Source organism: Chelon labrosus (assembly GCF_963514085.1).
Source record: "Chelon labrosus genome assembly, contig: SCAFFOLD_41, whole genome shotgun sequence".
NCBI classification, from domain to species: Eukaryota; Metazoa; Chordata; class Actinopteri; order Mugiliformes; family Mugilidae; genus Chelon; species Chelon labrosus.
The window spans coordinates 104042-131300 of NW_028181531.1; the positions used below are offsets into that span (position 1 = coordinate 104042).

The 27259-nt window shown below is 42.0% G+C and overlaps 1 protein-coding gene across 1 annotated transcript in view; it reads right to left on the minus strand.

Moving 5' to 3' along the window:
• Positions 1-525: 525 nt before the first annotated feature.
• LOC311509971 (protein NLRC3-like) overlaps positions 526-27259 on the minus strand; it is a 29922-nt gene continuing 3188 nt past the window's right edge. Inside the window, exons 3-8 of the mRNA XM_084575432.1 lie at positions 19808-19981; positions 8979-9161; positions 7862-8035; positions 5206-5379; positions 2355-2528; positions 526-1547 (exon numbers count right to left, since the gene is read on the minus strand). Of these exons, the coding sequence (XP_084431558.1) occupies positions 1532-1547; positions 2355-2528; positions 5206-5379; positions 7862-8035; positions 8979-9161; positions 19808-19981 (895 nt within the window). The 3' untranslated portion in view covers positions 526-1531. The remainder of the gene's footprint in view (positions 1548-2354; positions 2529-5205; positions 5380-7861; positions 8036-8978; positions 9162-19807; positions 19982-27259) is intronic.

The window sequence follows — 27259 nt, forward strand, 5'->3', positions numbered from 1 at the left end:
AAGAGAAGGCAAGAGTACCTACGTTTTAAAGATCAAATGAAGTCTCTCGGTTAAAGTATGCCAGAGCAGTTCATTGTTGAAAATGTCTGTTTATTTTTTTATTTTTTCGGGCTTCTCCATTCATTTCAATGGGAAATTTATCGCGGTTTTTCGCGAATAAATTGGCGAAAAACTCACGAATCCCTTATAAAAGTAATAGCACGGGATTCGGGATCAAAACACACGTTTTGATATATCATGTGTTGGGGTCCTCTCGCTGGTTCGGGCCGCATTCTTCGGCGAAAAAGGGCGGAAAATGAATAATAAAACTGCAAAGAAACACGCAGAAGATTAATAGTGCCTCGTGCCTATGGCACGAGGCACTGCTCCCAGAGCTTGCTAGCTCTGGGAGCAGTGCCTCGGGTCATAGGCACTCGGCACTAATAATAATAATAATAGTTAATAGTTAAGATCATAGCTTGCTATGGGAGGAGTGGCCTCGTGTCATAGGCACTCGGCACTAACTAACTTGTTGACATTGTCCAAGGGGAGCGCTCGCTTCTTATTTACAATGTTGCCTGCAACTGACAACACTCTCTCACACGGAACAGTGGTTGCAGAAATGGTGAGATATTTACAAGCCAGCATTGTCAGCTTATCATGAGCTCCCGAATGAGCCGACCACCACTCCAAGGGACAGTCCTGCATACTAAAAAGAAAGAAGAAAAGAAAACTCTTTCCTGCAGAGTGTACATAATACTTCGACTGTCGACTGTTGCATCTTGTTTTTTTTGTACTCAAATTTCCCACTGAGAGGGTCAATGTGCTGTTTCGCGTCTTCCATCTTTATCAGTTGGTTCTGCTGCCTGTCACTACCAGATCAACGGCCCATTTTTGCGACGGTAACTCTACTTGGACAAACTGCCTGAAATGTGCTGCCAGAGACATTCAGAGTCATTCTGTGCTGCAGATGGATTAAATGTGCTAAAATAATTATGATGATGAATTACTCTGTATTAACGGATTAATTTTGACAGCCCGAATAAATATATAATGCTGTTTAAAAATATACAGTTGTATCATCAATGACCACAGTCTAGTTAGTTCCTCACAGGGAGGCGTTGTAGAGTCTTATTAGTTTGTTCAAGGTCCTTTAATCTGCCACTGATGTCAGGGACTCCAGCTCTGTCCCAACCACAGAGTCCTCCTTCTGGATCAGATTGTCCAGCTCTACAGGGTGAATAGGACAGGGGAGAGCACAGTCCCCTGTGGTGCTCCCATGATCCCCTCTAAGTCCTTACTGCAGGCCTCCTGCAGCACTCCACAGTCCGTGGAAGGACTGTTGATGCTGGCAGGTTGACATGTGTCTGAATCATTCATGAGGGACTGGACTTGATTTGTTGGAGCTCTGTTGATAGTCTTAAATGGAGACCATGTGGATGAAGCTCTCCTCTCCACCTCCCAGTAACATGGTCCAGTCAGAGTCTGCTTCAACCTCTGGATCATCAGGACACAGCTCATCCTCTCACAACACACACCGTCCTGTTTACCATCATGAGTCCTGCCACCTGTAGAGAGGAGGAGAAAGAAGAGAGGAGGTAAAGGAGTGTTTCCAGAGTCTCCCTTCATCATCACATCCAGTAGAAAGAGCAGAAGGGACTTCAGTCCTGTTCAGAGCAGCAGTGGAGCAGCTGTGGAGCTCAGCCAGCTTCCTTTCAGCTTCATGTTAACGTGTTGGAGTGAACACACACAGACCTGCAGAGACTTTTAGCATCAAGTCTGTTTCCTCTGCAGATTTGACTAATAAACTGCTGAGAGTCCTGAACGCTTCATTACTGCACCAACACTTTAGTGATGGATTTACTGCTGCTCCATTTAAACAAAGATCAGCTGACTAATAAACATGGAGGCTGTCATTGAAGAGATCTGATCAAACTGATGACACATGTGATGACTCTGCTCATGGTTACTAAATGTAATGCTGGTTCTGTGATGTGCAGGCTTCAGTCAGACTGATCTCAGAGCTGTGATCAGTTGTTGATCAGATTTGATGAATGACCACCACTGTCTCTATACATCTTGGAAGGCTGTCAGCTGGAATCCAGCTTTATTTCCTGGACACATCAACACAACAACAACAGTCGTCTTCACATCAACTCAAACACATGATCACAACAAGCTTCTGGCTCATCTGATTGGCTGACTGTTGTCTCTCTCTCTGTCTTTCTGTCCAATCCTGAAGCCTGTCTCCATTCTCCTCTCACAGCTTCACTGAGAAGCTGCAGGTTTACAGGAAACACTGGATCTTTGATACTAACTGTGTTTAGGACAATACTGATGAAAGCAGCATGGACTGACTGGAACCCTCTACTCACCTCAGAGTCTCCAGTTTATAGTCTGGACCCTTCTCAAGATCAAGAAGCTGCTTCACATCTGAATCCTTCAGGTTGTTGTATCTCAGGTACAGATGTTTCAGATGGGAGGGGTTGGACTTCAGAGCTGAGACCAGAGAATCACAGCTGATCTCTGACAAACTGCAGTTCATCAATCTGAATAAAGAATAAAAGATGAAATGATTGATGATCAATCAGATGTGTTGAGGTTTTAAATGTGTCCTCATCAATGTGTGTGTTGACCAGGAATGAAGCTCAACATTATACAGTTATTTAAATGACTTTGTATTTGTCTTCATTTTGAGGAACAATAAAGTTTTACATAAAATACATTAAAATAAACATCTCCTATACTTTTTTATGTCTGAAGATAAGAAACTATTGAACCTATATAAAAAGAATACAAAATTAACTGTATCAATCTGATTGTTGGTTGTGATATGTCTGTCTTGTTTTACATGTGATTATGTTTTTTTATTATGATTTTTGATTGATCAAAATTGAACCTACAGTGCATCAAAATGTTTGACTGTAAACAGTAATGTAGCCAGCCACCGGTGTTAGCCTACCTGTCTTAATTTTTATTTAACCAGAAAAAACCCATTGAGATAAAGTCTCCCCCCATAGCAAAACTAGTCTGGCCCAGAGGTGGCCCACACCTCCCACTTGCACTTGGCCCACATGCCTCAAAGAATTCCGGCCCTTATGTGGCCCACATTCGGCATCCAACATGTGTGCCACATAAGGCCCACAACTCAGCCAAACTGCAACCAGAGCTGGCCCTAATCTGGCCCTAAGGTGGGCCAAACTATTTTCAGAAGTGGTTCCTGATGTCAGCCTTAACTCAGCCACTTAATTTATGTGCCATATTTATTCGGATATATAGATATATATAAATATATACATTAAAAAAACAAGTACAGTATTATAAGCAAATATATATATTTTTTTTAGTCATGTCAACACAGTACACACACCTGCACATTTAACAAACATTTAACATATTTAAAAACTATACATTTATGATTCTAGACATGTCCATAAACTGGATAAATTGGATTCTCCCCACTCTCAGCACGAGTTTAAGATATGGTGCTGTCCATTTCCTGCTATTTCCAGACTATTTCCTGGGGTGGGGGGTGGGGTGCGTTTGATGAAGTCTCCTTGGCCGGCCAGTGATAGATTGGTGTCGAGCGGTTCATGCCAGGCTCGAATCAAACCCACCACTGATGATGAAAGTCATCAAAACACGCTTTTTTTTTCTCAAAAGACGCAGGTGTCAAAGCTGTGTTAACAGGAAAGAGGCAGACTAGAAAACCGCAAAACCAACTGGGGCAGTGCGGGCAGGGCATCAAGGCCACCGTGGCCTTAGGGCAGATATTTTTTTCAAGGGCACAAGGCCAAATTGCGAGGGCACGAGGTCCTCGTGGCCCTCATGAAATTCCTGCCCTGATTGACAGTATTGACTTTAAATGGTAGAAAAAACAAAGTTTGTGCTGCCGACACGTCTTGTCCGTACTGGGACCGGGACTGCTAGCGCTAACAGCTCTTAGACGGTACCATAGGGTTGAAGTGCTTCAGTCAAGGACCAAATTTTGATTTCAGAGGTCGGGGGGACACAAGTATTTTTAATAAAACTCTAATCTTTCAGTTGACTGTGTTTTCTAGTAGTTCTTCTAGTTTTCTATTGCTACTTTTAAGTTTAATGTTCCCTTTTTTGGTTTGACTGTTTGTAAAGCATGTAGCAACACGGAGGCTAGCTGCGAGCTAACACGGAGGCTAGTGGGGTTAGCCGGCGGCTAATTCGCCGCGTTGCTAGCGGGAGCTTATCACAGTCATCAAACCGGCACTGAAGTTAAAACATAATGTTGAAGTTTTACAATTTAAAGGGAAGATATTTTTAAATAAAGTGCATCTGTGTCAAACTGAAAAATATTATTCCACCACATAAAGTAGATAACATTATGGCTTGTGACAACATTAATGACAGTATATATATATATATATATATATATATCTATATATATATAATTGGAGTAATTTAATATAATATGATGTTTTTAATTACATAAATAATGAGCTGTTGAACACTCATAAGAGTTATATTAAGTATGTTACATAACATTATTTGACATGTCTATTTGTCTGCCTATAGTTTTCCTCCAGCTGATCCAGACAGACTGCAGTGACGTCCAACATGAGACGAAGAGCTGGACTAACAGGACAATTTGAAGGTCTTCACTTCATCGCTGATTCCTTGTTACAGCCTGGATGTGTTAAGTTTAATGTTGATGTTTTTCTAAATGTAAGACTGTGCCGTAAACTGTTAAACTATTGCTCAGATAGCAGTAATAACTTTTATTATTAAAATGATTATGATTAATGATCAATTATTATGATTTGCTCAATTGTAGAGGGAAGACGGCTGACGCTTGCAATGTGTTCGTTTTCTCGATAGGACTTGTAGTTTTTGAGAAATAAGCATTTGTTCGGAGGGCAATGTTTCCTTCACTTTATTAGGTAAGTGAATTTCTAGAATTATTTATATGTTAAGTGTTTGTGCCCAACATAGCTGAACTGTTAATAGAAGTTAACTATTAGCTGACCAATGAATTAGCCTTAGGCTAGCCTTCCAGCATAGTTCCGGCATGTTAGCGAGCTAACTCGCGGGACTAGCCGCGGCGGCTAGCTGCGAGCTAACCTGTGGCACTACCTGCGGCAGACTAAACCGCAGAGCTAGCCGCGGACCCGCGGGGCTAACAGGATATGGCTTTTGGTCCATATCGCCCAACCCTAATATCAGATCTACAACAGTAACACACAGTGAACTCACCCCAGAGTCTCCAGTCTGCAGTCTGGACTCTCCAGAAAACCACACAGCTGTTTCACTCCTGCATCCTTCAGGTTGTTGTCATTCAGGTCAAGATGTTTCAGATGGGAGGGGTTGGACTTCAGAGCTGAGACCAGAGAATCACAGCTGATCTCTGACAAACTGCAGCTCACCAATCTGAATAAAGAATAAAAGATGAAATGATTGATGATCAATCAGATGTGTTGAGGTTTTAAATGTGTCCTCATCAATGTGTGTGTTGACCAGGAATGAAGCTCAACATTATACAGTTATTTCAATGAGTTTGTATTTGTCTTCATTTTGAGGAACAATAAAGTTTTACATAAAATACATTAAATTCAGTTGGTGATTAAACATATCAGATAGGGCTGGGCGATATATCACATTAAAACATATATGGATATATATATCTCATATATCGATATAGTTCAAATTAGCGCTGTGATCCTTGCTCCATCAAGCTGCTGACCCGGAGCTCTCTGCACTGCTCCCCCCGTCCCTCCTCTTTCATGCACAGAGGAGGAGCAACAACGTCTGCAGAGTGTGTGGAGGAGAAATTGGTTAGGAAAAGAAAAAGCAGTGGCTCAGTAATTTGGAGATGGTTCAGATTCAAAGTATCAGATGAGCAACAAAATGACGTTATATGCAGAAGTTGAGCAAGACTTTTTAGTTGTCTCTCATTTTGACTGACAGGGTCATAAAAATCCCGTCATAATCTATTTTTACCCGTCACTTTAATTTATTAAAATGATAATAATGTAATTCAATAGCATTTAATTTTCATTCAAATGTCATTAACTCTAAGTACTTTTTCAGTATTGACAGTATTGACTTTAAATGGTAGAAAAAACAAAGTCTGTGCTGCCGACACGTCTTGTCCGTACTGGGACCGGGACTGCTAGCGCTAACAGCTCTTAGACGGTACCGTAGGGTTGAAGTGCTTCGGTCAAGGACCACATTTTGATTTCAGAGGTGGGGGGGGGGGACACAAGTATTTTTACTAAAACTCTAATCTTTCAGTTGACTGTGTTTTCTAGTAGTTCTTCTAGTTTTCTATTGCTAATTTTAAGTTGAATGTTCCCTTTTTTGGTTTGACTGGTTGTAAAGCATGTAGCAAAACATTATCACCCAATTCTGTGTTTCACCTTGTTAGTCAACTTCACTCCAACTCAGTACCACCAATTTTACACTTATTTATGGACTATATGGTAAACAGAGCTCATTTACAAAGCACCACCCAGTGGTGGGCAGGTCAAACTGGCATCACAGGTAGAGAGAAACTGAATCAAATGTCCATTATTCAGTGGAAGTAGTCAAGTATTACATTTGATTTGAAATTAGTGTAAGAGAGAAGTTTTATTTATCAGCACTTTCAATAAAACTAATAGACTTTACAAGATTATTGAGAGCTTTGTAAATGATGAGGAGGACCTTGAAGTGGATATGCTGCTTTATTGGAGCCAGTGAAGGTGTTGAAGGATGGCTGGAACGCATTTCTTTGAGTAACTTCCACTTTGACTTGTAAAGAAGTCTCTTATGTCCACTTTTCTTTTTTTAGACATCCTGGCTGCGCCTAATTACCAAACACACATGCACACATGGACACCGATTCAAAGGTTAATGTAAATGAAAGCTCTGATATTACAATCCTTCTAGCTGACGTGAGCCAGGCACAAAGGAACAATTTACAGTAGCAGATTAACAAGGACTCCTGACCGCAGAGACCGGTGTGACAGCAAGGTGGAGTGACAGCGGGGATGGCCAATCACACAAGAGACGGCAGAGCCAATGGAGGAGCTTGTGGGCGGGTCTAAACTAAAGGAAACAGGCTTCAGCTTGAGCGGCCATTTTCCGCTTGGTCCCAGTGCTTGACGAGTCTCTGGAAAACATTGTTTTAGGACAGTAAAAAGTGCAGGGGACCAAAACCGCCTTTTGAAAAAGTGCAGGGGACATGTCCTGCCCCCCCCCCCCCCCCCCAAAAAACTCATCAGTCCTAGCAACGTGCTTTCATCTGATTCCTCCATTCTGGTAGCCGTTAGCCACATAGACATAGACATACATATATATATATATATATATATATATATATATTGTATACATGTCTATGGTTAGCAGAGCTCTGACGTGTGCATCAGTATAATCGGTGTACCAGGAAATCGTGCCCTGATAAAAGTTCCATGATGTTTGGAATAAAAACTGCGATTAGAGACAAGAGACGATTAATTACGTCACTCGCCACCAAGTGGTCAGGAGTGTGAATTGCAATCAGTCAAAATGACAGATGGCCTTCAGATTCTTCCGTCACAGTTTTAAAAAAACAGTCAATGATGGAAAATATTCAGCTAACACGACCCCTGGTTATATGTAGATAGTGCCATAAACAAGATACAGCCAAGGGTGGAAGCACTACAAATCTTTTTCACCACCTAAAACAGTGGCACAAACTGCAGTACGAAGAGTGTGTGAAACTACACGCTGCAGAAGCCCCAGTCGTAAGCCATCCACAACCTGAAAAAGCTCCAAATCGGGATATATATCGTATATCGATATTCAGCCTAAATATATCAGGATATGACTTTTGGTCCATATCGCCCAGCCATAATATCAGATCTACAACAGTAACAGACAGTGAACTCACTCCAGAGTCTCCAGTCTACAGTCTGGACTCTCCAGAAAACCACACAGCTGCTTCACTCCTGAATCCTTCAGGTTGTTTCCTCTCAGGTTCAGATGTTTCAGATGGGAGGGGTTGGACTTCAGAGCTGGTCCCAGAGAATCACAGCTGATCTCTGACAAACTGCAGTAACTCAATCTGAATGAAGAATAAAAGATGAAATGATTGATGATCAATCAGATGTGTTGAGGTTTTAAATGTGTCCTCATCAATGTGTGTGATGACCAGGAATGAACATCAGCAATGGAGTCAGCAGCGCATTAGATACCGCCATCTATCCAAAAAATTTTCACAGAGTTTAGAACAAAATATTACTTTGTATTATTTACATTTATATTTGATTTATAAACTTACTTCAGACTAACTAGTCGGGGGTCCCGGTACTGTCTGCGGTTGTGCACTAACCACTTTTAGCTAGTACCAAAGACTTATTGGACCAAAGATGTTTACATTTTTAAAATAATCTTAAATTAAAAATATATATTAATATCTACGTGGTCCTCTGTTGAGTTCAGTGTTGTAACTAAATGAGAAGTGAGTTATATCAGTAAAGATTAATTTTCCCTGAAGGAAAGATATAGCTCACTTGGCACAAAGCCCAGATTTCCCATTTTCCCGGTGACACTTAAAGGCACCATGCATTTGTGGCTCTGCGGATCTGAGCAGCGTGAAAATAGTCTCAAAACTCCGTGTGCGTGCGCAGCCTGATCTGTCTGTATCTGCCGATCCGTATGCGTAGGCTTAGACACTCGTAAGCCAGGGAGTCTTTTGAAAACGAAAAGGATGAGCTTTGTGAAGTTGAACCATCTGATTTGTGAATCTCCAAAACAATCACACACGTTCAGATAGCAAGGTACGCATTTGTGAATGTCATGTTTCACGTGTGGATCATGGAACATGCATTTGTGACCATTTTGAGACTAATTTCACTCCATAAATGAAGCTCAACATTATACAGGTATTTTAATGAGTTTGTATTTGTCTTCATTTTGAGGAACAATAACGTTTTATTTAAAATAAATTAGATTCAGTTGGTGATTAAACATATCAGATCTACAACAGTAACAGACAGTGAACTCACCCCAGAGTCTCCAGTCTACAGTCTGGACTCTCCAGAAAACCACACAGCTGCTTCACTCCTGAATCCTTCAGGTTGTTGAGACTCAGGTCCAGATGTTTCAGATGTTTCAGATGGGAGGGGTTGGACTTCAGAGCTGAGACCAGAGAATCACAGCTGATCTCTGACAAATTGCAGCAAATCAATCTGAATAAAGAATAAAAGATGAAATGACTGATGATCAATCAGATGTGTTGAGGTCTGAAATGTGTCCTGATCAATGAGCTGTTCTCTAAAATGAGTAGAGTGACTTTGTCCTTGTGTTACTGTGGATCTTCATCATGTCAGCCTTCTACAGACATCATCAAAACATCAGCACAACATTCAGACAACTATTCATGTCAACACAGATCAATAAGATGCTGCTGACCTCATTACAGGATCAATATCTCCTCCTCACACATGTTGGACTACAAACTATTGATTAGTTCTTTGATTCCAGGACCTTCTTCTTCCTGGATTTGGTGTCTCAGGAGGTTTGTGTCATTCAAATGTTAAAGGACAAGTTGACATGTTCAAGTGTGTCTTCCAACAACAGTCACATGTCATATGGACATTACAGAGTTCTTCAGATTCCTGCTGTCCACACTGACTGTGAAGTGGTCTCTTCCTAACACAACTCCACTGTTCAGCTGACACTAATATGAAGCTTCAGCAGTCTGACTGACACTAATCAAAGTTCCTCTTTGAGTTCCTGTTCCTCCACTGCATCTCAGCAGGAAACACTGTGGAAACACAAAGATACTGACAGGATTTGCTGAAGAACAAGATGAGTTGAAGATCAACTTTACAATCATTCATCCACACAACAACACTGTGGATGTTGTCCTCCATCTTGTCTCATTGGAGTCAGACTATAAGGGGATGTCTCCACAGACAGTATGGACAGAAAGAATGATTAGTGACACCAAGAACTCTGTTAATGATAGGGGTGTAACGGTACACACAAGTCACGGTTTGGTACAACAGGAAAAAAGAAACAAAAAGTCACACATGTAGAAAACTAGCTTTATTCATTTATTTTGAACAGACATCAATAGACTGAAAAAACTAAAAACCACCTCCTGTTCTAAAAGTAAAAACTAGAATAAAACATCAAACAAATGCATTAGGAGTGTTCTCATACCATTCATTCATTTTGTTCATACAGAGGAAAAGAAAAAGCACAATTTCTTGTAGGGATAAACTGAGGTAGTCAGGTAGCAACTGGCAACTTTGGTAACTTGATTAGAAGAAACTAACTCAACTAACTTGTTGCACACACGTTTTTTTTTCCTCGCACCAGTGACAGACATATCGGGGTGATGCCGTCTTATGTGCATTAGCATGTTTGATGTGTTTCCAGCGACGTACCGCACCTCCGCCAAACATCGTCGGCAGACAGTCTTTGTCCGGTCCAGTGGCGGTTCTACATTGAATTGTGCCCCGGGCGAGACCACCTGCGAGCGCCCCCCCGCACGCGAAAAGAAAAGAACATCCATGAATTACAAATTTTAATAAACATGCCCTTACACGCTAAGTGTCTGTCATTAGAGGCTATACTAATCTATCTTTCAGGGAGGAATAATTAGCTCCTTGGTTACTGCTTCCAATTCTATGCTTGGCACACTTTTAGTTATGACTGGTTAAACTATGTTTTGACACAAAATAGGGTTGTAGCAAATAGGAAATGTTCATCTTTGAAACTACTTACAGATATGAAAATTCCATTGGCTAATTACAGGACCCAACGTGATGGAAATATATAATAACTGAAAAGCACAATCTTAAGGTGAAATTAGATCTGGTGTTTGTTAAGACGAATTACTGTTGTATAAGCATTGCAAGCATCGTAGCAAAAAGTCTAACAAACGTATACCACCAGTTATCATTAGCCCTTGATTCATGGCATGATACTGTAATCATACAGAGAGACCATAGCATACCTTTATCTTTTCTTTTTCTGTCCATCTCTGCGTTTATTTGACACTCGACAATCAACAGATTTCCATCCTCCAACGCTGTCACTCACGACCAGAAGTCAAGACTAAACCAATTCACCTTGGTGACCACATAATCGTTTTGTATTACCTATTTTTATTTTCTATTTGGCCATTTCACACAATTCATAAAAACAAAAACATGCAGGAATTATAGGCCTGTATTTATAATACTATGAATGAAATGTGCGTTATATGGAAGAAAGTCAAGGTGTGACTGACTTTAGCCCTTTATACAGTGGACCCCCCCATCTGTTCAATGTGGGAGAGACCCAGAGGTGAACTGCCCCCCACTTCTCACACACCTCCTGCGTGTACGGTACCTTCTCAGCAAGCAAGGGCGCCTGGAGCTGCAGGGGGCGACAATTTGCCAGTTCCCCACACAGATATGACAGATGATAGAAAACCATGTAGCGGTGCAGATTTATTTATTTATTTTCCAAGTGCTCGTGCCGCCCCCCTTGTGTCATGAAAAAATGACACAAATGACACAAATGATTATGTTCGCCCCTGCCTAAAACCGCTACTGGCGGTAGTCTAGAAAACTGGCGAGTTTTTTTTTTTTTTTTGAAGGCGCTCGTGCGCCCTCACATAGATTGCACCCTGGGCGGCTGCCCACATTGCCCATAGCAAAAACCGGCCCTGGTCCGGTCCACCACTCGCGTGCCATCACCGTTATGTTGCACCGGGAAACCAAAGTGTTCCCACACTGGTGATTTAAATGAAGTTGATCCAGTCCGAGTCTGTGATGAAAGGGCGAGGCTGAAGGTAATGGCCCAATATGGAAGCAGACAGGTAAGATGGAGTCTCCACAGGCAACCCGCGACGACGTCCGACCGACAACTTGTCCCACCGGCAGTGTTCCAGATAAATCCTCACGGTCCCGTGTAGAAACAGCAAGGCTCAGCCACAGAGTTAGCTGCTTTAGCTACGCAGCGGCTAATGCTCCATTCACTTAGCTAGCGAATGCTAATGACGCTCAGAAGCTAGCGAAACGTGCACAACTACAAAGAAACTTGGAGCAGAAATGTCTCTAGTTGTCCACAATCAGGCGTAAAAGTAAAAATGATTTTTCCATTAATGAAACAATTCATCTGTTATTAATTTTGCGAAATTAAAAAGGTCAGAATAATCTAGACTGACCTGACCAGAGGTCCTGCATGAGCATGTGGATCATTTCTAATAATAAACTGCGGGTTGTTGGGTTGTTGATTTTTTATTTATTTATTAATTTTTTTTGAATATTTTATTTTCACGTTTTTTTTTTTTTACTTTTTTAACAAAAAATAGAAAAAAATCTACATTCAATATGGGTTTACAGCATGTGACTTTGTTAAATGAAATTGTATTAATAAAAATAAAGACAGAGGCTATATGAAGATATGTACAATAGCCAAAGTAGTTCATTACCTTCCGTCTCCTGGCACCGTCAGTGGTATGGATAAAGAAGAAGAAGACAAGACAGAAATAACACACACGCACACACACACCCTGAGGGTCAAAATCTTGGTCAGTACAAAAAAATCCAGGATAAAAATGAACACCACCACATAGCAGTCTAATTCACAAACTGATCATTTAGGTCTCATCAAGTAAGGCCAAAATGGTTTCCATGCTTTCTCATAAAAAGTTGGTGCACTCCATCTGCTAAGGTGAATCTGTTCCATCCTAGAAACAAAAACCATTTCATTGAGCCACCTCTTAAAGCAAGGCGCTGATAGAGACTTCCAATTAAGTAAAATCAGTTCTTTGGCTGCTACCGTGCCCGTTTTGAGAACATGCTCACAGTGGGAAGGGAGGGTTGATATCCTTCCAGAAGAACCAAAGATAGCCAGGTTACAGTCCGGTTGAATATTTATTTTATATTGCCTAGAGAACCAGTTAAATATGTCGCTCCAAAGGTTGTCCAGTGCTGGGCAGTACCAGAACAAATGTGAGAGTGAACCTTCAGCTCTGTTACATCTATGACACATGGAAGACACTGATCCAAATATTCTATTAAGTTTAGTTTTGGAATAATGCAGTCTATGTATGACTTTAAACTGAATGAACTGATATCTGGAGTTTATAGAACACTTCTGTACATTGGACAGGCCTTCCTCCCATAGTTCATCTGACTCCTAGTTCTTCTGCCTATGTATCCCTGAGATGACTTGTATTCGTTGGTGTCTCAAAAGCAGTGACAAAGCAGGAAATCAAATGTTTAGAGTTTGGTTGTAAGAGAAGTGTATCATAAAAATGATATGTGTGGCTTTATTGGGAAATCAGAAACGTGTTCCCTTACAAAATGTCTGACCTGTAAATATCCATAAAAATGTGACTGAGGGAGGTGATATCTAGTCTGGAGCAGAGGAAAAGAAGCAAAAATGTTATCTATGTAAAAATCTGAAATGCAACGTAGGCCTCTCCCTCCAGTCCAGAAACAGCCCATCCATCAAGCCTGGTTTAAACAAGTGATTGCCTGTTATTGGGGCATTTATGTAAACATTTGGTGATCCAAGGACTTTTCTTATTTCAGTCAATATCTTCAAAGAATTACTAAGAACGAATTGTGGCCAAATAACTTGATGGATGGTGGTGTACCCCCTGCGCCGGAATACCTCCACCCCCCTTTCCCCCCTCCCCCGGTGCAAGTTGTTTTGAGTTCTTATGTTGTATACTGTGCTCATATGTGCTTATGTTGCTGAGGTTTTTTTTCCCGGTCCCACACTGTACTCCCCCTGATGAGTGTAGCCTGGGAGCTGCTTTTTTTTATCCTCCCCTCTCCTCTTGTTTTTCTTCCCCTTTTCCTCCCCCCACTATTGCAATTTCCCCATTGCGGGACTAATGAAGGTTTTCTCAATTAACAAGGCTTTCAGCATCACCAAACTTTACACCATGAATACCTGGGTGACCCCTTATACCTATAGTGAGAATACAAGATTTGTGAATTGTGTTTTATTTTAAACAATTTGTACAGTGACCTTGAGTGTCGTGAAAGGCGCCTATAAATAAAATGTATTATTATTATTATTAAGACACTGGTTCAAGGTAAATTATTTTCACCCATTCAATAAAATTTTCTCCAAATCCAAATTGCTTCAGTGTCTTCAGCATGTACGCCCATTCGATCTGATCAAATGCCTTCTGGGCGTCAAGAGATAAATCAGCAGCCTGTGTACTTTTCACTACCACTGAGTATATCGTATTTAAAAGCAGACGGACATTACTTAAAGAAAACCAACCTGGGATAAATCCAGTCTGATTAGTTTGTACAATCGTGGAAATAAGCCTTCCTAATGTCGTAGCCAAGACTTTAGTTATTATTTTCAGATCTCAATTTAAGAGAGCAACCGGTCTGTAACTTGCAGGGTCCAACGCTTCCCTTCCCCCTTTCAAAAGCAAGCAGATATGTGCCTCATATAATCAACTGGGGAGGGTCTTACTTCTCATAGAATCGTTCACCATCCTCAGCATCAGTGGAACTATTTTGTCATGAAATGATTTATAAAATTCACAACCAAAGCCATCTGGGCCGGATGTTTTTCCAGAGGGGAAGGCTCGAATAGCATTCAAGAGGTCAGTGTCAGAAACTGGAGCATCTAAGTCATGTCTGGCTGCAAAACAGAATCAGAGACTTCCCCATTATCATTAGTCTATGCGTGCAGTCATATGCTCAATAAAAGACTGATCCTCCAGAAGAAGAGGGCTGAAGCGCCAGCTATATTTTAGACAAGACACGATATTTCGGAAGTTGAGAGAAACTGGACTGTGATCAGATATTAGAATATTATGAGAAGTAGAATCAGTAACACTGGGAAATAATTCAGCAGCTATCAGAAAGTAATCAATCCTGGTGAAAGACTTATGGACATGAGAATAAAAAGAAAACTCCTCATCTGTAGGATGCTGCAGTCGCCATATATCAACCATATTCCTTGTTTTCATTAAATCATTCAGAATTCCTACTGAAGATATAGCAGGGGGGTCAAGATGACAATTAAAATCACCCCCAATAATGACATTCAGGGTAGAGTCCAGTATCAAATCAAATGCCTTTCAGAAGAAATCAGGATTATCAATATTTGGGTCGTAGATATTAAGCATCGTTATCAGAAGATAGATTAAAAGGGTAATATTTTCATAGACTCCCTCCAATTCAGCTCCCATGCAAAAGGTGTCATCAGGTATAAGGGGTTTTACCAGGACCAGTCTGTAATAAATTAGAGTTGGCTGGGAGGGCTACGTCATCAAATACCTTCCATATGGGTCTGCTGTCATACAATCAAGGTGAAATGGTAGATTTTTTCAGAAAAGAATAGCAACCCCCCTAGATTTGCAGGTAAAAGGTGCTTGATAAACTTAGGAAATCCAGTTTGCTCTCAACCTGCGCTTCTCATTTACACCAATGTTTCCTGAAGAAAAATTACGTCTGGTTTTATGACTTGAGATGCGAGAAGATGCGACCCCTTTTAATGACATGACCCAACCCCTTAACATTCAATGAGACCAATGTAAATTTATCGTTTATACTGCCATGTGTTATGTTATCAGATACTGACATTATCTCCGTAATAAAAGCTGCTATCCTCTCAAACGTGCACAAAATCTAATAAAACAAGACACATGAAGAACATACATTGTAACCTGAGGTAACACACTCAAACAAACCCATGAACCTGAACATGTCCCCAACCCGCCCACAAGTACTTCCCCAAACGAAGCACGGACATCCCCTCATGCTCAGGACCGCTACACGCACGGCCTGAGACCAGCTTTCAAACCTGTAGCTCACTATTAAAGTCCTAATAATTAACTTAGCCCAGTTCTGCTGCCAGACATAATTGACCTAAGTCAGTAAAAACAAACTGTCAGTTTCTCAACTTATTAAACACAGTTATCTGGGAAATGTGGCATGGAAATAGTCTTATCGGCCCTCTGTATAAGTGTATGCGCCAAGGAACCTCAGCAATCATAAGATAGGTTCTTTAAGTCCAGGCATAGGTGTGGAAGACGCTGTCATCTACCTGCTGCACAGATGTTTTTCCCACCTAGAGAACACCGGTAGCACTGTGAGAGTCATGTTCTTCGACTTCTCCAGTGCTTTCAACACCATCCAACAATCACTGCTCAGGGGGAAGCTGGAGGGAGCTGGAGTTAACAGTAGCCTGGCTGCATGGACCACCGACTACCTCTCCAACAGGCCGCAGTATGTGAGGCTTCGCAACTGTGTGTCTGATGTGGTAGTCTGCAGCACGGGGGCGCCGCAGGGTACTGTGCTCTCTGCCTTCCTCTTCACCCTGTACACATCGGACTTCAGACACAACACTGACAGCTGCCACCTCCAGAAATTCTCTGATGATACAGCCATTGTCGGGCGTGTGTCTCAGGGAAACAATCTGGAGTACCTGGAGGTCATCGCCAACTTTGTGGACTGGTGTGCTCTGAACCACCTGCACATCAACACCAGCAAGACAAAGGAGGTGGTGATTGACTTTAGCAGGAAACCACAGCTGACTGCACCGGTGAACATCCAGGGCTTGGACATCGAGGTCGTGGAGGAATACAAGTACCTGGGTGTTCACCTTAACAATAAACTGAACTGGACACATAACACAAACGCCCTGTACAAGAAGGGCCAAAGTCATCTCCACCTGCTTAGACGACTGAGGTCCTTTGGAGAGTGCAGGACACTGCTCAGGACTTTTTATGACTCTGTGGTGGCTTCTGCCATCCTGTATGCAGTGGTCTGCTGGAGCAGTGGAAGCTCAGAGAGGGACAGGAAGAGACTGAACAAGCTGGTCAGACGGGCCAGCTCTGTTCTGGACTGCTTTCTGGACTCCATCGAGAATGTGGGTGAGAGGAGGATGTTAGCCAAGCTGACATCAATCATGGACAACCCCTCTCACCCACTGCATCAGACTGTCTCAGACCTCAGCAGCTCCTTCAGCAGCAGGCTGCTGCAGCCACGCTGCTAGAAAGAACGCTACCACAGGTCTTTCATTCCAACTGCCATCAGGCTGTACAACACCAGCCTGAGTCAATAATAACTGTCATTTTGCACAAATAAATCTGCCTTTTTGCACTGCCTTTTTGCACAAACCACTACCTCACCAACTTATAGTTTTTCCTAAAGTTTTAGCAATCTATTTATTTGTAAATTTTTTATTCCACCACCACAGTGTATATACAGAATGTCTTTATATTTGTTGTTATTTTTTTGTATATATTTTTCCAATCAGTACTTGTGTTTTTTATTCCCCTGGTAGTTTTGAAGTCGTCACTGTTTTGTATATATTTTTGACAAATTCTGTGCTACTCTGACAAGTTAATTTCCCATACGTGGGATCAATAAACATGTCTTATCTTATCTTATCTTAAGACAGTGTTAATAAAAGCCATAGCCTCACTCTGTGTTTTATCCGAAGCCTCGCTGGGAAAAGTAGGCTGTGCTCCACCTTCAGCTCCCGCAGCATCCCCAAGGCCTCGGTGTAACCACGCCGCTGCCGCATCACCTCGGGCATGTAGTCCGGGAAAATAAGCATCTTGTTGCCTTTGTACTCCAGTTGTCGTTCCAATCTCCCTGATAGAAGTGGACCCTGGCGATGATGGCTTAGCGAGGCTCAGCTCCAGCTGTGGGCGGCGGCCGCAGGGTCCGGTGCGCCCGGTCGATAACCACCGGTGACCCAAAGTTGTCTTCACTGAAAAGCTTCGTAATTAATGCCTCGATGAATTCTGTTGGTTTACCCCCTCTTCATGCTCAGGAATGCCGATAATCTTAATATTGTTGTGACGGGACCGGCCTTCAAGGTCATCCATTTTTAACTTGAGCGTTGTTCTCGTCCTTCAGGCCAGAGACCGTCTTCTCCAAGCAGGTTATGTGGTTCTCATTATCCAGAACTCGCTCTTCCACCATTTCAACCTTCTCCAGTAGTTCTCTTTGAGAGCTCTGCACCACCTCTAGTGTTTGCTCTAATTTATCAAACCTGGCGTTGATATGTTCAAGGATTAGCATTGGCATTAGCAGAAGCTGAGGAAGGTCCAGGGCACTCGACGTTTTTGGGCGACTTCTTCGGCATGTCGTTGCATAAACATAACTGGTTAAGCCCCCAGTGTTCACAGTTTTCCCAGAGGCTGATGAAATTATGTATAAGACTGTCAAAATAATAATTTCACCACTGGCACGGAAGAGCCCCCTGAAAGCACATCTACTCCATGAGCTTCTCACCAGCGCCCCCGGTTTATAAACCGAGAGCTAGCTAGCGTCAGCTATAAACTATCAAAACGGTGTGTTCCCATAGCATTGCTAACGTTGTAAACTGGGGGGTCAGTATTAGTGTCTTTATTGATGCTTGAACGATAAACAAGCCTCCAGTCACTAGGTGGCAGCAGAGCTCAAACTGATCAACAGCTGTGTTGCAAGATCTCACGAGACAAACAAGTAACCAGGCCTGGGAAAACAAGCCCACGGTACACAGTTTATTTATGTTTTCTCTCCCCTGAGCTTCAGGAACGTTATATTTCTCCCAGTCTTTGATATATTTCTTCCCGTATTTCAGCCACTTTGTCCTGGGCATTTGTTCCTCAAAAACTCTCTAAAAGCCCACCATCATCCGCGCGTATTTTCAATTAAACGTCCTAACTAGAAACAAACAGATTGCCCTGCTCTGCCTCTGATTGGCTCGTACTCGTTACCATCTGGGTCAGAGCCAATTAGAAGCAGAATGGAGGTGGAGACAGGCAAGACGAACTCCTACGTTTAAATAACATAATGAAAATATCTGCTTGACAACTTATTATGGATCTGGGAACAAGCCCAAATAAGCAACTACACTTTAGAAACAAGCCCCAAAAAAACGCGACCCGTGACTACCAATATTTGTAAGAGACTTTACAGGAAAACAAAGTCACTTATAATAAGCTGACTTGGCAATGCTGTCAACAGGCTGCCTGTTCAACCCAGTAGAAGAAGAACACAGGAACACAGGTGTAGAGCTGATGGAGGGTATCAGAGGGTATTTATCTTTATAACTGTGTTCATGTGCATAGATCACCTTTTTACTAAATATGAAGCGACTGGTCTAATTCTAGGCTCAGTTTGTCAGTCCCCTGTGAATTTCCATTGATTGATAACAGGCACCTTCAGCATCAGCATCAGGTCAACAGGTATCACCAACAGGCCGGCCATTTTATGACCACATCATTGACTTTCCTTCTCTAGTCCGATGCTCTAGTCATGTCCCATCATGTCACGTCTTTTACGTCTTGTCATCCGTGGAGGTTAAAAAAGTAACGAGCCTGTTTTTCCAATGTAAGGAGTAGAAAGTACAGATATTTCTGTACAAATGAAGTAAAAGTAAAAAGTCGTCAGAAAAAGAAATACTCAAGTAAAGTACAGATACCTGAAAAATCTACTTAAGTACAGTAACGAAGTATTTGTACTTCGTTACTTCCCACCTCTTGTGATCACATTATCACTTCCTGTTCAACCACAGGAACAAGCTGTTACAGCTGATGAATGAATGAATGAACACTTCTACTTTACCAGTTATGGGCTCATTGTTTTGATGTAGACACAACAGCAAAAAAAAAAGGCACTCTCTCCAGAGGGGCAGCTCAGCTACTAAGGGCAAACGGGCTGTTTCCCGAGCAACAATAGCCCGTACCTGTGCATGTCAGATGACTGAGGAGATACCTGCTGATGTTCAGGAACATGATACTCCTTCATTTAAACTCTTTGAGCTCCTTTTCTATCTGACAGTCCCGACAAGAGAACTCATCTAAACTGGATCTCCATTCTTCAGAAGCCTGAGAAGAAAATAAATGAAAACTGACCTCAGAGTCTCCAGTTTACAGTTTGGACTCTCCAGTCCAGCAGACAGATGCTTCACTCCTGAATCCTCCAGGTTGTTTCTACTCAGGTCCAGATGTTTCAGATGGGAGGGGTTGGACTTCAGAGCTGAGGCCACGACTTCATAGTGACTCTCTGAGAGTTCACAGTCATAAAGTCTGTCATGAGACAAATAAATACAATCTGTTATAATGGAAGAAGACATTTCTATGAACATGATGGGTTTGATGAGTGGACGGTTGGACACATCCTGTTGGACATTTTGTCTCCACATCAGTGGTTCAGCTCATCTTCTCTGACTGTGTTTGACAGGAAACAATCATTCTCATCATCTCTCTCAGACCTTTGTTTAGGTGAATGTGCAGATGAATGGAGACAACACTGAGTTACATTGAGGCTTCCAGACTGTCCACAGTCTGTCAGTGGATCTGATCTAGGGTTGCCAACTCCCTGAAAAATAAATAAGGGACACCTCATTGGCAGGGCCAGCCGACCCGGTTGCCTTCACCCTTCCTGGCGTGGTGAATTTCTTTAGCCCTTTTTTGCGTATGTGAAACAATTTTTTGACTATTTAACTCAAACCTAAATTGAATTAGATGCGTATTTCTGAGTGACATGAACACATGCAAAACAAATTATTATTCAACTATTTATTTTTAATACAAAATAATAAAATTAACAGAAAGTGTGAGGAAAAGTTGTTGCTTTGTTGTCTTCTGGTATCTTCTTCACAAGCAACAGTGCCTCGACCAATGAGATGAGAAGGATTCCTGCTGTCAGCTCATTGGTCACAGAGCAGGAGACGGCCTGGGAATAAGTTTACTGTAAATGTTCATATAAAGCATTGTTGGAATAAAAGTATATCAGTTATCCCATATTTACTCTATTACTTAAAAGTATTATCATTGATCTATTTTAGTGTTTGTGGGAACAGATTGTTTGTGCAAAGAGTTGTCTCCTCAGGTATACAGGAGCAAGATGGATCGTCGGAGGACCAGGTGCGAAGGAAAAGGAGTTGGACCTCAACTTACGTAGGAACGGTTGAAAACAGGACGTGCGATCAAAGAGAGGGCTACGTGTGCAGATGAGACTAACAGATTGAGAGGTTGCAGCTGTGTGTCCCCCCTTTCCTGTAGTGCTGCAACCCTTTGTAACTAGAAACCTCCCTAAAGAAATAAAAAGAGAGGAGACGGTTGAACACGCTTCAGAGCGGCATGAGATTGTAACAGCGTGTCTCTGTCCGTTCTCCTCGCGAGTAAGAAATCCAACCCTCTTGTCTTTCTCTTCTTCTTTGTGGTGTTTTGAATGTTTCAGGTTAATTGAACCAGGCATTAACTTTGTGTATAAGACTTTGTATGTCTTAGGCTGGTTGAACCTGACATTTACTTGGTCCTTCGAGCCGGATCCCAACACGCCTGAGGATTCCAGCAGGTGAGGTGGAACTCCAGAAAGACCATGGCCATGGCAAGCTCCGTAGAGTGAGCTTCTGAGACCCTTTCCGGGACTGGTGATCGACCCGCCTGCTGGGATCTGACGGCTGACGGGAGTCCGCGAAGGGAAAGACAACAGTGGTGAGTAGGCCTTTGTTTAAAACTGGCGAATGATTGGGAATCATTGCGCGCAGCAATAAAACTGGTGAATGACTGGGAGTGTGGGAGTCATTGCACGCAGTACAAGCCCTGGATATTCTAGACTCTGGCAGGTAAAAGGAAGCGTGAAGACAGAACTCTAAAAAGCCCTGTAGGAGGGACGCTTAATCACGTGATAAAAGTGAGTGATTGTGAGCGTGAGTGGTGATTAAAATACCACTTGGTATTTTGTCACATACCAAAACAGTAGGACTGTAAGTAGCGAACCTCTTGTGGATGCAAAGGCAAGAACTCTCCACTCGAAAGAGTTGAAGTGAGGGTTACCACAAAAGGTATTTTTAATCGCTACCCTACTGACAAAAACCCAGTTCTTAGAACACCCTAGGTGTTGACAGGACTGGACTAAATTCTTAAAATGGGAAAAGGGGGAAGCAAAATTGATTTTAAAGAAGAACTGCAGTGTAAAGATTGAAAGTTTGTAGAAAAACAGGATCCTGATAAAATTAGGCATCTAAATAAGTGGATAAAAAATTATGGATTTAAAGGCCAGCTAAATACACAAAAAATAGTAGCACTACAAGATGCAATAAAAGAAAAAACTAAAAATAATAAAAAACAAATGAAACAAGAAGGTTATGAAGACGCAGGGTATTGGCTGAAGATAGTGATAAAAAGAGAAGGGGGGAGAGAAAAAATAAGAGAGCAGAACAGGAGAATGTTGAGGAAAAGAGAGCCAAAAAGCTGCTGTTTCACAGGAAGGAGGATGATGAGACAGGGCCAGTGTCAGGGAGGCATAGGAACCTTAGGGAGGAAGAGAGTGAGGATGAAGGAGCTGCTGCAGCATTGGTAGTTGGCACACAAAGAGTGTATCCCCAAGTGCCAACTGAGTCGCCGCCTCAGTACGAGGAAACTCCTTGGCGAGCGACTAGATCAACAGGAGAAGAGCTTACATGGTCAACAAAAATAGGGAAGGTGTATTACATAGGCCTACCAACAGGAACTTTGGAGGAATATGTTAGTCATGCTCTCCATGCAGAGAAAGTTGTTAAAGAAAAGAAAAACAAAAAACCTTTGGAAACTTTCTTCCAAGAAGAGGGAGGAGAGATTTATTACCAAGGAGGGAGAGGCAGAGGAGGCTTTAGAGGTCGAGGTCAAGGCTACCGAAGCCAGAGAGGGAGAGGAACGAGGAGAGGCAGTTTTAGGCACTTAGGATCAGGATGTTGGTGTTGTGGAAAGGAGGGACATTTTGCTCGGGAATGCCCAGAAAAAGGACAGCAATCAGCATGACTAGCTCAAATATCACCTGAACAGGTTTTCCAAGCAGAGCCAGAAAAAGAAACACATTATGATACAGGAGAGATCTTACTTAACTTTCAAGATTTACTCTCCATGGATAAAGTATAACCAGAGGTAACATTATGTGTAAATGGTAAATTTGTTACCTTTTTGTGTGACACTGGTGCGTGCAGGACCACCTGCAGAGAACAAATACCTAACTATGCAGAAATAACAGCACCATTAAGCAAATTAACGTATGAAGATGACTTAAAAAATGACATCTCCACTACGCTGGAATACAGAGGCTGAGGATGCATTTTGTAAGATAAGACAAGTCTTGGTGTCCAGCTCAGTGTTAGCACTACCAGACTACAGTAAACCTTTTGTTCAGATGGTAGATTGTAAAGGTCATTTTATGACCTCAGTATTGGCACAACTACACGGGATAAGATGAAACCGATCGCATACTTCTCATCCAAATTAGATAGTGTGGCATGTGCATTACCTCACTGTGTAAGAGCTGTGATAGCAGCTTCCATGGCCGTAGAATCTAGTGCTACGGTAGTTTTGTTCCACCCTCTTGTTCTGAAAGTGCCACATGCAGTCTCTGTTCTGTAGCTACAAACTAATATGCAGCAGAGTTGGTAGCATTGACTGAAGCATGTAAATTAATGAAAGATAAAGAAGCAACAATTTATACTGACAGTCAATATGCATACGCCACAGTTCATACTTTTGCACAATATTGGAAAAATAGAGGTATGGTGACCTCAACGGGAAAACCAGTAACACATGCTGAACTTTTAACAAACTTACTGCAAGCAGTACAGTTGCCAAAGACGCTAGCTATATGTAAATGTGCAGCACATACGTCCGGAAAAGACATAATATCTCAGGGCAATGCATTTGCAGATGAAACAGCAAAAGCAGCAGCAACAGGCCAGATCAGCGTGTTAGCTGTAGAAGAATGCACAAATCTAGATCAAACAATTTTAAAAGAGATGCAACATCAGAGCCCAGAAGTTGAAAAACGCACTTGGACAAAACATGGAGCAACACTACGGGATGACATTTATGTATGACCAGACAACAAACCTATCCTACCAAAAAATCTATACAAATGGGCAGCAATATTGAGCCATGGTGTTTCACATGTCTCAACAGGAGGGATGGTAGGACAGGTACATCAGTATTACACTACCTATGGCTTTAACTCTTATTCAAAAAATTTTTGTAGAGCATGTTTGACGTGTGCTAGACACAATTCACAGGGGAACCTTAGACCGCGTAGAGGAAAGTTTCCTACGCCACAATAACCATTTCAGGTTATTCATTACCCTACGGCTGTAAAGATAGCTGAAAGATCGACGTGGGTTCATTTGACACACTGTAAGAAGGTCATTTCGGTTGAAAGCTCCGAAAGGGGAGGTGAGCCAAAGTCTGATAATAGGGTGGATCCAGACGTATAGAGGCTGGATAGATCCGAAAGTCAGTGAAGCCTTTACAAAACACCAAACCAAGTAGAGGAGACAAATTTGACCAAAATGACCTCGAGATGGATAAAGGATGCCATCCGTTGCTGGGTGGCAACTATCTTTCTGATACTGATGTTCCTACTTATGTGGTACCTGTGGGAGCCACCAAAAGTAAATCAAAATATAACAATATCGGTGTCAAATCCTACCCAAACAGTGATGCAAAAACCTAAACGTGAAGCTAGGGACAACAAAGATAGCTGTGGTAAGGACCATCAGACGACACAGACTACTCTTGTATTTTGTTCACCGATAAACCAAACTACAATGATTTTCATACCCTATAGTGCTCTTTCTAACAGCGCCGGAGATAGAGGGTCCTCATGGGGAAATAGATGCAATTGGTATGTGACCATAGGCACAGGGTGGGGAGCTTTAATCGGGGAAACTGGATATGATTGGTCCAGTTGGTCAATAGATTCTGCCAAAGCCCACAGGGAAAGGTTCCATATGACTAAGGATAAAGATGGTCTTACTCTGAGGTATAATACTACAGATACAGTGTGCCTTACTGTCTCAATTTGGGCCTATTCCAGTGGAAGAAATCCTAAGTTTGATGCAGCTCTATGTTATAGTAAGCGATCTGCACCCACTGTGTCAGCTACGACCCAGACCAGAGGCGGCCGAATCATGGTTGTCACTGATTTTACTGTAGACAAAGCATTTGGATTCTTTACTGGCATTTCTGGACATTATAACAATTGGTTGTTAATGGTGGAACAAGCTGCAAATATGACAAAACAAGATTGTGTAGTGTGTATGAACCCTAGACCTCTTTTACAGATAATTCCGGCTACAATTCCAAGAAAATGCGTTGTTGAAGTAATGAGTAAGACAAATCCAAGCAGTAACTGTAGCGAATGGGATCGTGTTTTTCCAGTCACAAAAGCGGCTACAAAGAAACCTATATTCTCTAAAAAGGTAGCACCAGGTAACTTTACATGCATTAATATCACTGAAAGTAGGAAACAACTAGGCAATCTTTCACAAGCATGGTGTCAGGAGATAATATCAGTTACTAGTGTTTTCAAACCTGTATCTCGAGGGGATATCTGGTGGTGGTGTGGTGATGATAGATTGTTTGATAAACTACCAGGAAATTTGACGGGATACTGTGCTCTCATAACACTGCTGTTACCGGTATCCATATATCCAATGTCTGCTGAAGATTTAACAGTCAGTTTGCCTATCCTCATGTCTCAGCAGTGGCAGCGTAAGAAAAGATCTCTAGCCTGGCAGGGAGCAAGTGATCCCACTTACATAGATGCAATCAGAGTTCCACGCGGTGTTCCAGATGAATACAAATTGGTAGATCAGGTAGCAGCAGGATTTGAATCCACAGTTTGCTGGTGGTGTACAACTAACATGAACGTAGACAGGATCAATTACATCCACTACAACGTTCAAAAATTAGGCAATTGGACACAAAGTGGTTTTGAAGCAGTTCATGATCAGTTGGCCGCAACTTCCCTTATGGCTTTTCAAAATAGGATAGCGCTTGATATGCTACTGGCCGAGAAGGGGGGTGTTTGTGCAATGTTTGGAGAACAGTGCTGCACTTTCATTCCCAATAACACCGCTGCTGATGGCAGCTTGACAAAGGCCATAGAAGGGCTTCGGACTCTTAATCGCAAAATGAAGGAACATTCTGGTGTCAATACCACTATGTGGGATTCTTGGATGGAGGCCTTTGGGAAGTATAAAGCCCTAGTTTCCTCTATTTTGATCTCTATGGCGGTTTTTGCCGCAATTCTAACCTTGTGTGGGTGTTGTTGTATACCTTGTCTGCGTGCCTTGATTAACCGTCTCATCACCACAGCTATCTCACCCATGGAACACAGAGTGGAACAGATGTATCCTTTACTTGGCGGTGAAGTCCATAGTGAAGACGAGGACTGTGACAATGACGAAGAGTCTGAGTATAATCTGCCTGACTTGTTTCCTGATCCGGGTGATTATAACTAAGATGCCGACTAAGTACCTTTGAGTGTAAACGTGTTTGTGCTCATGAAAATGATCTTGCAGCTGAAAATCGAATTAGAAGTGGCTGACTTAAAGTGATATGAGAATTTGAGCAAATATGTGATAAACAGGAGGGAAATGTTGGAATAAAAGTATATCAGTTATCCCATATTTACTCTATTACTTAAAAGTATTATCATTGATCTATTTTAGTGTTTGTGGGAACAGATTGTTTGTGCAAAGAGTTGTCTCCTCAGGTATACAGGAGCAAGATGGATCGTCGGAGGACCAGGTGCGAAGGAAAAGGAGTTGGACCTCAACTTACGTAGGAACGGTTGAAAACAGGACGTGCGATCAAAGAGAGGGCTACGTGTGCAGATGAGACTTATAGATTGAGAGGTTGCAGCTGTGTGTCCCCCCTTTCCTGTAGTGCTGCAACCCTTTGTAACTAGAAACCTCCCTAATGAAATAAAAAGAGAGGAGACGGTTGAACACGCTTCAGAGCGGCATGAGATTGTAACAGCGTGTCTCTGTCCGTTCTCCTCGCGAGTAAGAAATCTAACCCTCTTGTCTTTCTCTTCTTCTTTGTGGTGTTTTGAATGTTTCAGGTTAATTGAACCAGGCATTAACTTTGTGTATAAGACTTTGTATGTCTTAGGCTGGTTGAACCTGACAAGCATCCTGTTATTCATTCATTCCATTGACATTTTACAATTTATGAACCATATTTCACCATTTTATAAACATGGTGAAATATTTCCATGTGGAGGATACAGGACTGACTCAACTTTAGTTGTTCAGCACAAACACAATGAACAAACAATCAGGTTGAATTCTTTTCACCATCAAGTCATCACGAAGATGTTCTCAGGGTTTTATCTGTCAAACTAAACTCTGACCTTTGTGTGTTTCAGATATCTTTAACAAGTCAGACTTCTACAGTTCTGCTCTTATATATTCAGACCTCTGAGCATTTCCTGCTTCAACTCTTCTCTACAGCAACAAGACAGGAAACAAATAGAAAGAAAGACGTAAAAACAAGACCACGTGACTCGACTTCTCTCCTTAAAAT